The following is a 13,137-nucleotide window of genomic DNA, read 5'->3' on the forward strand; positions in this document are numbered from 1 at the left end:
GACTTTGAAAAAGTGGCATGGGATAATTTTTTTTTGGTCCTTGAGATAATGGGCTATTTATTGTTTGGTCCTTAAACCTCAACTATAAATAGGCCTTCTCATTTCTCATTTCAATTCATCCCAACCAATCTTTCTCTCTTAGTTTTCTCTCTTCTCCCATTTGAGAATTCTTAAGGAATTCTATTTGTTTGTAATACTTTGGAGATAGTAAAGTTATCATCTGGTGTTAGTGCCCGAGGACGTAGGTATAATTTACCGAACCTCGTTAAATCTCTTGTGTTCTTTCTTGTCCTATTTTTCTTTCAATATTTGGGGGTATAATAGTAGTATTTAATTGTGCTATTAAATTACTATAGAAGGGATATTTTGTCTAAGGAAAGACTTGGTATTTAAGAGATCCATGTGATCCACCTCTCTTCCCTGGGAATTGAACTTTGTGTGATTTTTAGTACAATAATTTACACGCTTCCGACCCTATTGGAACAACAGTTGCTTGATGGTTTTAAATCATAAGTACGGAATTTTATTGCTGAAAGTAATGTTTTTGAGTTGCATTTGTTCTTTTCTAATTTGTGATGCTTTTGATATATCTCTGAATGTTTCTATGCACAACAAGTCCAGTCTACGAGGGTTGGTCTTATATTGCAACATATGAATTGGTTTATAGACAACTTAAGCCCTGGTTGTTGCACAATAGTTAATTTAGGCTCATCTTTTGGTTTATAGACAAACTATAAAATCATAGCTAAAGCTAAGCTCTGTATTACCTTCTTCATGTTCATCTCTAACAGAGCTTCAATTGTTACGAGGTTGAACCAAAAGCAGTAGGGATGTTATATTAATTAGCTTTCTTAAAAACCAGTAATTTGAAGGCAAATAGGAGATCATCGAGATTTGTATGATCCCTGATGACAAAACAACAAAACGAAAGGGCAGGAAATAAAAAAGGATTATACTAAAAACGTGTGCTCCAAACATATTCAGAAGGTGGTAAAATGGAAAAAAAAAGGAAGAATCAGAGTAGGAGGAAGGATGGTGGGGAAAAGGGGGAGAGGGAGAGAGATTCAGAGTAGCGGGAGGGAGGGAGGGAGGGAGGGAGGGTGGGGAAGAGGGAGAGGGATGGGAGAGTAGTGACAAAGGATGGAAAATGGCAACTCTGTTAAGTTTGTAATGGAAAAATGATAGCTCTGTTACATCTGTGACGTAAAATGGTTAGTAGTGATTATTTTGTTATTTTTTTAAAATTGAGTGCTTGAATTGAAACTTGACTAACTGTTTTGCCAACTACCCAAAATTGAGTAATTGATGGTGTAATTTACTATTTTATAAATTAATCAAAACGTTGATTTGATTATTATACAATATTTAACGTATTTATTTATTACATAATTTTTTTTACGACATACCAAAATCTCTCCTTCCACGTGTGTTCCAGACCACAACACTGCACATTTATAGATAGATATATTCTCAAATTATTTATATAAAAAAAAAACTTGCAACTTGTATTCCACGATCAAATTTTATGATACATTTATTCAATTAAAATTTGTAAAGTTCAATTTATTGTATATTTTATTAATAACTTTATTCAAATAAATGAGTAGGAATCTATCTATTCAATCCCAAATTTAAAAAATAAAAATAAAAAATAAAAACATGAAAAGAGCCGAGTCTAAGGATGCCTGCAACCATTGAAGAACAGCAAGAACAAGAAAAAGAATTCTGCGGTAAAGCTCATAAATATTCTCAACTAATCCAAACCCATTAAGAAATTCTTATAAACATGTTCCTTCCCCAGTTAACCAATGCATTGACCTTTCTTTCTATGTCGCATTTATTGAGATTCGATGCCTCCCCAACGCCTTTGATTACTCTGTTTTCTCAATTCTACTTAAAATTTTTCCAGTTACCCTATATTTACGTCTTTCTACTCTGTTTCTTTTAATCAAGCTCCGTTTTTTTTCCCTTAATTCTTGTTTCTTTTTCTTATCTTCTTCTTCGTCTTTAGGTAGCTGATGGTTGCTCTGTTTTCTTCTTGGAGAAACCAAATGATATTGTGTCCAGCAAAATTATGGTTTTCAATAACAGTAATAGTTCTTTTTCTTAGCTCCCGAGCAAAATCTGTTCATTCAGAGAAGAATAAGTGCCATGGCTCTTGCGTAACCAACAATTTCACAACACCCTTGCCGTATCCATTCGGATTCTCATCGGGTTGCCCCATCCGACTCAGATGCACCCGAAGCGGTGTTAGGATCGGAGGCTTTCATGTCCTCAACGTGACTTCCACATACATCATCGTCGGCCTTCCCACCAAATGCGACCGACAGGTTTCTTCGATCAATGCTTTGTTCGGAGAAAACTACGCCGTTTCAACTTCCAACAATCTTCTGCTACAAAGCTGTTCGAAACCCATAGAAGCTCCATGTGAAATAAGGCCCAAGTTTTTAGAACCATCATTCAATCTCAACCCTTGTGTTTCTAAGGGCGGCAACATAAGTTGCTTCGCCGGCAATCCTGGTGAGAAGTTGTTGAGTTTCGAGGAAGTTAATGGAACGCAGTGCCGTTTCGTGCTTTCCTCGACTTCATTTGTGGTTGACTCGGCGAGGAACTCATCGATTTCTTTGGAACTCGATCGAGTTAACTTGGAATGGTGGATGAAGGGGCAGCCTGATTGTGATAGAAATGCTAATTATGAGCCTGTCAAGACTGGTAATACGACGGTGGGGTTTAAGTGCTTTTGCAAAGACGGGTTTGAAGGAGATGGCTTCCGAGCTGGCGATGGCTGCCGGAGAGGTAAGTCAACCGAACCGGGTCAATCATTTTTTTCTTCTTATTTATTATTTTTGGTAATATTCTACAGGGGATAAAATTTTATAACTTTACTGCTATTAAGAAAATTACAATATCCTCCGCTATATATTTTTCTTATAAAATTATTAATATATCCAAGCTTTTTATAAATAAAACTGAATTGTGTTTTCCTCAGTGTTTTAATCTCTATCATGGAAGGAACTTACATTTTCCTTTTTGCTATTATAACTATAATGGTAAATTTTCAGTTCAGGTCCCTCTTTTATACTTACATTTAAAATTTAATCTTTATATTTTAATTTAACATAATTTGATTACTGATATTAGATTATTGAACTAATCAACATCTCTAGCTATTCTAACTAATTTTTTAGTCTTTTTTTTTAAATAGTTTTCTATCAAAACAATTTATTTTCGCATAATAAATTAGAATAAGTGTTATTAAAAATATTTGTATCAACTACTAAAAATATTAAGAGTGCTATATTCGGACTAATTAATAATATGACTCTTTTTCTAGTCATTATTAGATAATGATCAAATTGTTGTATTTTATATCTCTATTACGCTCACATTTGAGATTTAGTATTTATATTTTAATTTGGCATGGTTTGATTAAAGACATTAGTTAGCCCAAATAATTAAGATCTTTAGTTATATCCATTAAAATAATTACATGAATTTCTCCTAAAAACATAGAATGGGTATTTTTTTAAAAAAAAATTAACCTCAATGTTTGATCAGAATAATTAAGGGTATCAACTATCTCAACTAACCAATGATATTATATAGAGTAATCAAATTATATCAAATTAAAGAATAGATACTAAAAATCTAAATTTAAGCATAACAGAAATACCATAATCATAATTTGATCTAAAATAATTTATCTCTAACACAATCATTTGTCATTTTATTTAATACAAGCAGTGAAAATTTTTAACTCCACAAACTAATTTAAAATTTTGTCACATGTCCTATTGGTATTTTTATAAATAAAATTAATTTTAATTTAATTTAACTAATATAATTGATTATATATTTATGGGAAATGAATCGGAGTAGTGAACTAATATTTACTAAAAAATAATAAAAAATTATATTTGCGTATGCCTTACCAGTAATAAAAAGTAAAGAAATTTATTCATATTTTATTATTCATGTTATTTACTTTTGGCTGAAAACATTTATCATTTATAAATTTTAAAAAGAAATTATAAATTCTTTTGGTGTCACAGACTTAGATTTGTGCAATCCATGACGCAGGAGTACTCCCCTAAAATAGAAAATTTTCTATTTATATCTTTTAAAATTTTAAATTAATAAAAGTAAAATTATATTTTGACCCCTAAAAATGATAAAATTTTGATTTAATCATTTAAAAATTATAAATATATAGGCTATTGAAATGATAAAATTACATTTTTTACTTACAATTTAGTTTCGACCTCGGGGACATATTATACTAATTATGTTTAAACTAGATTTTGACATGTAAATTTGTGGTCTCGAGACAAGTTTTATACACTCATTTCAAGTAATTCACAACATTATCCGATGTCCGACACGTATTTTTCATGAATATCAGTTTATTAACTATGAAGATAAAAAAATTAAATAATTATTGAATATTCATATCAAGACAATTATATACAGTAATATAGATATTAGCATATAGTTTATACCATAAATGTGATGTAATTACTGTGAGAACAATAGCATAGGAAATGCTTAAACGCATGGTCTTTTGCTTTGATTATATTCAATAATTGTAATTGGATAAACTCAGTAACTCCTTTTTTTCCGAATGCTACAATTTAACAGTTTCTAAATGCAATGCTTCAAAATACATGTCTGGCAAATGCGGGGGAACTACAAGAGTTGTTGTTCTTATTGGAGGTAATCGAGCAACAAGTACTGTTATCATCATTCTTATAGTTTCTGTCAATGTTAGTAAGCATCTTTGTATGACATTCGTATCCTATACATACCTGGACAAAGGATTTTCGATTAAATCCTTTAAGGGCTTTCCAAATACTTACGCCATATTCGAGTAACATATGAACCCTGTCGTTGTGTTTGTGTTGTTAGGGCTTGCGGTTGGGGCTTTGTTGATGGGTGGGGTGGCTCTTTTATGTTGCTATATTCGAAGGCGAACTAATTCGATAAACAAACGGATGAATGCAAAGCGGCTTATATATGAAGCAGCCGGCAATTCTAGTGTTCCTTTCTATGCCTATAGAGAAATTGAAAAAGCTACAAATGGTTTCTCTGATAAACAAAGACTAGGGATTGGAGCCTATGGTGCAGTTTATTCAGGGAAACTCCAAAATGTTGATTGGGTTGCCATAAAAAGGTTCAGGTTTAGAGACCCTGCTAGCATTGATCAAGTAATGAATGAGATCAAGCTCCTTTCATCGGTCAGCCACCCGAATCTTGTTCGTCTCTTAGGTTGCTGCATTGAGGAAGGCGAACCGATCCTGGTTTATGAATTTATGCCAAATGGAACTTTATTGCAGCATCTGCAACGAGAGAGGGGTGAAGGACTTCCATGGACAGTAAGGCTTACCATTGCTGCTGAAACTGCCAAAGCTATTGCTTATCTTCACTCTGTGAATCCCCCAATTTTTCATAGAGATATAAAGTCTAGCAACATACTATTGGATTATAATTATAGATCAAAGGTGGCTGATTTTGGCCTTTCAAGGCTGGGGATGACAGAATCATCCCACATCTCCACTGCCCCACAAGGAACACCAGGTTATCTCGATCCGCAATACCATCAGTACTTCCATCTTTCGGATAAAAGTGATGTTTATAGTTTCGGGGTTGTTCTCGTGGAGATAATAACTGCATTGAAAGTGGTCGATTTCGCCCGGCAGCATAGCGAGGTAAACTTGGCTGCACTTGCTAGTGATAGGATAGGAAGAGGCTGCATCGATGAGATAATCGATCCTTTTCTTGACCCACACAAGGATGCTTGGACAATGTCATCAATCCATAATGTGGCTGAGCTAGCATTTAGATGCCTTGCTTTTCATGGTGACATGAGGCCTAGCATGTCGGAAGTGGCCGAAGAGCTAGAACACATCCGGTTTAGCGCCTGGGTTCCCAGCTTGTCACCATCGGCTTCCTCTTATTCATCGTCAGATAATGAGAGTGAAAAATGTTTAAGTACAAAGATGGGAAGCCAGAGATTGGTTGTGAAGCAAAGGGAAGAAGATCATAGTTCCCCTGTTTCAGTCCAAGAGTATTGGTTAAGTGGAGAAAGTTCACCTTCAACAAACAGCTTGTTGGGTAATGCATCTCAGCGAGAATGAGGCCTCATATGTAGTGCTCCGTATCATTGTTATCGATACTTTTTTCCCGTCTTGCAAGCAAAGTTGAAACCAGGAATTGTTTATAGCAATTGGTAAAGTGATTACTTTTGCTTTTATTAATATGAGTTTTGATTCTCTGACATACTTACAAAGCCTTTGATTCTCTAAAATGTTGAAACAGATTCATGGGTCATCAATTAAAAAGATCAGTTGGGAAAAGAATCCTGAAGTGCATATTTTCCGGGGAGAGGGGAATGGGAGTGTTCTGATCTTCATGTTTTAGGCTACAAAACCCTTAAATCTTATTTTCTTATTTTTTTTCTTTTCAATATTAAAGAGGAGGAAATTAAACTTTTTTCCATGTTTGAAATTAAGTCGTCAAAGTATACACGTAGCCGATTGAATTGGATAAAATCGTCACATAATTAATAAATTTTTACAAAAAAAACTTAAAATACGATGTTTAAATCAATATAATTGAAGCACTTAAGTTTTAAAATTTTTAAATATAAGAACTAAATCTCAAATTTTGTCAAATCTTTTTTAAAAAATTCTCACTAATGAACTTGGGTTGGGCGAATGAGCCCAATGGTTATGAAATACTATAAGGAAGTGGAAACCCTAACCCTAAATCACGTCTCCCCGATATAATAAATCCAGAAGCGCTTCCATGTCAAAACCTCATTCTTTTCCTCTTTAAATCTGAAACGAAATAGGTTTCCCCTCCCCTCCCTTCCTCTTGTTTTTGTTATTTTTAACCATGAAAGATTGCAAGTGGTGGAACAGGAAGGGTTTCTCGGTGATGATGGAATACGATGACGAGTCCGATTTCCATTCTTTCAAATCGTGACTACAAATCGAGGCATTTGTCTGAGAGAAATCCATATTCTTTGTGTTTTTACCTCTCTTTTTTTAATTCCAAAAAATAAGAATGATTATTTTTTTGGTGCGAGGCATAATGAGGAAGAAGTAACAAAAAATCTGACTTATTGTGATGATCAATCACCTCCTACTCATTCTGAATGCCGCTAAAAAAATATCCATACAATGGTTTTATTTTGGGTAAAGATTTTTTTTAAAGAAAGAGAAAAGGTTTGATAAGTGATTTATGGTTGAAGAGGATTGCCAGTTTTACCTTTGATGTGTGTGTAAACTTAGAATTTTGTAAAGGATAAATAAAATTAATTAGGCTAGTTTTTGAATTAATTGAAATTTGAGGATGAGGATGTGTGTATCAATTAATGGTGGGCTTAACATAGAAATTGTCTTCTTCTTTTTTTCATCCTATTACTTTAAGCCCACCTTAAGTTATTATTTTATCCATTTACCTACTTTGGTATCCAAATTTCACTTTAAAAAATATTTTTTATTCATTCCTTTTCTTTTTATTTTTTATAATTCTTCTTCTTTTGTTCAAAATTACTTTTCCAAAAGAAGTTAAAATGTTTGTGATTAACTTTGTTTTTAAGTTTCCCAAAGAGTAACGTAAATCACTAGTGCTTTTAAGATCAAATTAATTTGATTGATTAAAGTGAGAAACAATTGAATTGATTGGTTGGCTCGAAAATCAATTGGGTATTAATTAGGAAATAGTTATTGAATCAATATAAGCAGGTTCAACCATATTTTTTTTATATATATGAATTTTTTATAATTTATTTAATTAAATTAAAAAAATTAGTGTCTAATTCAACCACTGATTTTCATATATATTATAAAAAAAAGTGAAGAAAAAAACATAGTTGAGTATAAATTTGTTTTTAAATAAACTTCACCGGTGAAAGTATAACTCGAAAAAAAAAAGTATTTTTGATATCACTTGTGATAAAAAAAAACATCAGATAAAAAAGAAAAAGCAAATTTAAGTACCAATTTATGAAAAAAAATTTAATCCAAAAATGTTTAAAACAAGTCAAACAAATAATAGAGTATACAATTTAAAAAAAAACTCATTAATTATATAAAATGTTGTTTAATAAACTTCATAAATACAATGTTAAACAAACTCAAAATAAACAAGTAAAAAAATTATTACATAAATTAAACAATTAGATCAACTCATATTATGTATCTAACAATTCATAATTCAATAAATTCAAGTTAAATAATAAAAGTTTAATTTTAAATTTATAATATATTTTAAAATTAATTTTTGGGTAAATTACACCAATAATCACTCAACTTCAAGGTAACTAACAAAACAATCACTTTGATTTCATTTCAGCCACTAAACTTTAAATGACAAAACAGTCACTAATGTTATTAAAAAGTGACAAATCAATCACTAGTTAACATTTTCTGTTACTATCTTAACAGAATCGCTGATGTGACAAGTTAACTAGCTGATGTGGCCAGTTCACTTGTCACGTTGGACAAGTAGTCAAAGGGTCAATGATGGGCGTCGAAACTACCAAAAATAATTCCTAAAAGCAAAATGACTCTAGATAGTAATAAATAGTGGTAGTAGGGTCGAGTCCATAGAGATTGGTATTATAATTAACTTTCATGTTTAACTTGCGATCAGAATTTCTATCGTGTTGATAATCGTGACAATAGTCATGTCCACGACTCCAAACGGACCTGCTGAAAAGTAAAAAAAATAAATCAGAGAACTTTTAAAATGTTTAGATATTAAATAATTGAAACAACATAAATAAATAATTAAATAAATTGAAAATTAAATTCGAATTTTGTAATCAGAGATAATAAGCCTTAGCCCTAGACTCGGTAGATTCTGAATTTTGAATCGATCTTCGAAAATTAATTTTCACCTCCAAACAATAAGCTGATTATAGAAGTTAAGAACATCCTAACTGTCAATTCTTACTCTCATAGCTAGTCTTGATACGACCTGCAAACCAACCCTTACCGATTATCTAACCGAGATACACACGTTCCCGATTCAAGATTCCGACAGCCTTGCGTTCTAAAGAACCCAACTTGAATTAACAGCCTCAACCACATGGGTCATTTAAATCCGATCATTTTTTCCTCAATTTGTTCTCAGAGATTCGAATACAGCATGACCAACTTGTTTCCCCAGTTGTCCGCAAACACGACTCCAACCAATGCACTTTTTGACTTGAAATTGAGTTAACTTTAATGGATGAGTTGTCGATCCTGATACTTAGGAAAAATGTGAATACCGATTGGAAAGATTTTTAGTACGGATACGTATCTCACGATTCTTGACTAGAAAGGATATTGGTCTAAAACTAAGTTGGTATTTAGTCAAGCATGAAATTATTCATGCTTTGATTGCCTATGGAGTAGATTTGAACGAAAATGGTGGGAATTGAGAAAAGAACGGACTTAGAAAGCAATTAAACAAATTTTGCAAAGAACAAATAAATGAAAATTGAATTGCAATAGCTATTGATGTAAGAATTTGGAAAGGAAAATAAACTAATTCTTATTTAATCCAAATGAATCACGTGTCAAGTGTGTTTTCTAAGCTACCTTAAAGCCCTATTTATATACATATTACTTACTAAATATGGTTTAATCACCTAATACATATTTAAAATTTAATAAATAAAATCAGATTTTTTTTTCTAATTTTGGCTTTTACAAAGTTAAAATAAATATGATGAGTCCTTGGCTATTTTCACATTTTTTATTCAGCCCCACTTTGTTGAAAATGCTGTAAATTAATCCTTTTCTGCTTGTTTTTAACTCATAACATCCCAATTAAATCCCTGATAAGATTAAAACATAAAATCACTAATTTAACAGGGATCAGTTCAAGAATTAACCAATTTAAACACAAAAATCATGCAAATTTAACATGTTATCAATAAAAAAAATGATTGGTTAAGGGTAAAAAGAAGAATAAAAGAAATGGAGAAGAAGGGAAAATGGAAACTATTCAGTCTCTTGCTCAATCTCTGAAAGCTAAATGGGAGCGAGAGTCATGGAAACAGAAAGAAAAAGAAATCAGAAAAAAGTTTCAACATTAAAAAAGAAAAAAAGAACATAGAACCAAATCCTGCAAACAAGAAAGGAAAAAGGGGAGCACACAGATTAAAACCAAAAACCCAGGCCAAACAAAAGCAAGGAAATCCAAACTCTTAACAGTGCATAAACACAAAAACCTGTCACATTCAAGATCAAAATAAAGCTTTTTTTTGGTGTTTTGCTTTTTGTATTTTAATTCGAAACCCAAAACAAAGAGAAAAATTTATCTTTCTTTTATCGAAATTTTTACAAAAATAGGTGAGGAGAAGAGACTATCATGACTGAGTGTTTCATTAGGCTTTAAATCCCTCATACCGAGAAGACTATGACTTCTCCAATTGATTAAAACCTTTATGAACATTTTTTGAGATTTTTTCCCCCACAAAGGGAAAGGGAGAGTTTTGCTTAATTTGAATTTGCTGTGAATGAAAGTTTTAATTATTGTGTGAGAAGAAATAGGAGAGAACTAGGAAAGTAAAGGGATCTGGAAAAAAATTATGAAGATAAGCGGATGAGAGAGGCAAGAGAGGAGGTGGAGAGTGTTTACAAAATTTTAAGGTTGGAAATGAATTTGAGATTGAGAGAAAGAATAAAAGGTTTACATTGGTGCTGATAGGGCTGTTTATCCTCTTCTTCTTTTGCATAAATCCCAAATTGCTATTGATAGGGTTGTTTAAATTGGTGCTAATCGGTCAGTTGGACGATTAATGACACCAAGCAAGGCGTAATCTATCATATCACTTTACCGTTACGTCTGTAATGGAAAATGGTAAAAATAATTGTTTTGTCATTTTTTTAAAGTTGAGTGACTCAAATGAAACTAAGGTAATTGTTTTGTTAGCTATTCCAAAGTTGAGTGACTTTTTGTGTAATTTACCCTTAATTTTTTTGTATCAACCAGTACAAGTAATACCGACTAAATTTTGCACTATTCCAATTTACTAACAGAATGGAACGTTCTGGCCGATATGAGCAATACTAAAATGGTATCAACTACCAGGCAACCAACCAAATTTTATTCCAAAGAAAAAAAAAATGTTGTGTTGCTTGTTTTGTCGTATTTTAGTTTCTATAGCTTGTATTCATTATTATAAAGTAAGTTTTTTTTTAATTAGTAGATAAAAATCTACATTTCATTTTCTTACAAGTAAATTACATTTTCTAGCACAAAAAGCTTAAGAGAACTTGTACAATTAACTAATTTTGTACAAAAAAAAAACCTATTCATATATGATCTGATATTGCTCCAGCAACAACATTAACATCATCAACTCTAAAATTAAAATTTTAAACAAATTTTTTGCCCAAATTTCTCATAAAGAAGATATATGACATGTCACCCTAACAAAAGTTATATGAAAATTCTTATGTGTTAAAAATGAAAAATCTAAATGTTATTAAAAAAATGTCATGCATCTTAATCAAACGAATAATTTAAAATTTTATTATTAAGATAATTTCATTCTATATAAGTAATATATGAATATACTTGAATTTACACCTACAATGTAGCGAGGAAAAATTACAAATTATACATATTCACAATCTTGAATTAATATGCAATCTTGGATTAGATCAAAATGTGAGAAAATTGTGGATTAGTTTAAATATTTGTTAATAATAAATATTATTAAAAATTATTATTAAATATTTAACTCAAATATTTATTAATAATAATTTTTTTGTAAAATATTAAAATACATTAATATTATTTTTATTTAATATGGTTAATTTTATAAAGTAACTTTACATTCTCAAAAAAATATCTATTTTTTTGATAAACGGATTGAGCTTTTTGCTTTCTCGTTAATCCAAAAGCCAAACAAAACTTAACAATTCAGGTAAAGATTCAAGAACAACAAAACACAACCTAAAAGAAAACCCAAGAAGTAATTAAAACACAATAAACAAAAAATTACGCAAAAACCAAAACAAAAAGATTTTACAAAGTATTGAGTGTACCAAGCATGTTAGTTTAACTTTTTCAAGATTTTAATCCGTATTTTTCGGTGTATACGAAATGTTGTAAAATAATTTTTCAACAATTCCATTGAAATCTTAACTTGGGGAAGCACCAAAAGCCCAAATTTAATGTTTAATTTGAGTTTTAGAGTTGATTTGATGAAAATTCATAATTAATGAACAATATTAGGAACTAAGTTTTATCAAATTGACCCTAAATTTTGAATTAAAACACTTCAATGGGATTGTATTTGATAAATTAAATAAATTTAAAATTAACACTAAATTTAATCTATTAACAAAATCATGAAAGATTCAAATATAATAATATTAGTTATAAACTATAATCAAATTTACCTAAAATCTAAATTAAACATTAAAAAGTTAATACTACTACATTCAAGTACTAAAATACATAACATTTACCAAATACGTGTACCACTTTAGACAAAAAAAAACACAAATTTTATATTGAAAAAAAGTTTTAAATTCTGAGCACTAAATATATTTTAAATAAAAAATTAAAATAATTTAAGTTAAAATCGACATCAAAAGATGATTGTTGAACTCATACTGGGGTGGGCTGCTGAATTCTATTTATTTTTAATTTATGTATCACGCTTTGATTTGTTACAAACGTCAATATTGAAAAACTTAATGTGATTTAAAATTTGGATTAATATTATTATTTTATTTTAGTAAAAATAATTTTTAAAAGGTTTAATCAACATCATATAACACAAGTTTAATCAACATGCCAAATTACTTGCAATTTTAATGCTTAGACTATGGTGTTTAACTCAAAACAGTCGCAGAATTTAATTTTTTATTTTTATTTTAAATACACACAATAAATCTCAAATTTTGTCAAACTACAACAACTAATAACATATATTTTTCTTTTTAAAAAAAATCTGGATTGGGCCAGTGCCTCACAGCCTACAACAGGGCAAGAAATAAGCCCAATGGTTATGAAAAACTTTAAAGAAGTGGAAACCCTAACCCTAAATCACTTCTCTCCTATATAATAAATCCAGGACGGCTTCCATGTCAAAGCCTCGTTCTTTTCCTCAAGAATTTGAAA

At 30.6% G+C, this 13,137-nt stretch overlaps 1 protein-coding gene and 2 non-coding genes across 4 annotated transcripts; all 3 read left to right on the forward strand.

The window, feature by feature from the left end:
* The first annotated feature begins 1,607 nt into the window (after nucleotides 1-1,607).
* Nucleotides 1,608-7,162, forward strand: LOC107897518 (wall-associated receptor kinase-like 14). Of its 2 annotated transcripts, none has more exons than XM_016823005.2 (4): nucleotides 1,608-1,730; nucleotides 2,012-2,796; nucleotides 4,639-4,713; nucleotides 4,906-7,162. In XM_016823005.2, the coding sequence occupies exons 2-4, from the start codon at nucleotides 2,019-2,021 to the stop codon at nucleotides 6,132-6,134; spliced, it is 2,082 nt and encodes a 693-aa protein (XP_016678494.1). In that variant the 5' UTR covers nucleotides 1,608-1,730; nucleotides 2,012-2,018; the 3' UTR covers nucleotides 6,135-7,162. The 2 variants fall into 2 exon arrangements, 1 of the variants encoding a protein (XP_016678494.1); XR_005903249.1 differs by having other exon boundaries at nucleotides 1,633-2,796; nucleotides 4,906-6,226; nucleotides 6,316-7,162.
* On the forward strand, nucleotides 6,929-7,013 carry LOC121208836 (small nucleolar RNA SNOR75). The gene has a single exon (XR_005903960.1). It is a non-coding gene; the product is annotated as a small nucleolar RNA SNOR75 (small nucleolar RNA).
* LOC121208806 (small nucleolar RNA Z105) lies at nucleotides 7,085-7,156 on the forward strand. The gene has a single exon (XR_005903930.1). It is a non-coding gene; the product is annotated as a small nucleolar RNA Z105 (small nucleolar RNA).
* Nucleotides 7,163-13,137: the final 5,975 nt, after the last annotated feature.

The sequence above is a fragment of the Gossypium hirsutum genome, chromosome A10 (assembly GCF_007990345.1).
Source record: "Gossypium hirsutum isolate 1008001.06 chromosome A10, Gossypium_hirsutum_v2.1, whole genome shotgun sequence".
NCBI classification, from domain to species: Eukaryota; Viridiplantae; Streptophyta; class Magnoliopsida; order Malvales; family Malvaceae; genus Gossypium; species Gossypium hirsutum.

Bases quoted from the DNA above. Each gene is read 5' to 3' on its own strand.
- LOC107897518 (XM_016823005.2), top strand. From the start codon at position 2,019: ATGGTTGCTCTGTTTTCTTCTTGGAGAAACCAAATGATATTGTGTCCA. The intron at 2,797-4,638 runs GTAAGTCAACCG...ACAATTTAACAG, and splicing joins TGGCGATGGCTGCCGGAGAG to TTTCTAAATGCAATGCTTCA. The intron at 4,714-4,905 runs GTAATCGAGCAA...TTGTGTTGTTAG, and splicing joins AGTTGTTGTTCTTATTGGAG to GGCTTGCGGTTGGGGCTTTG.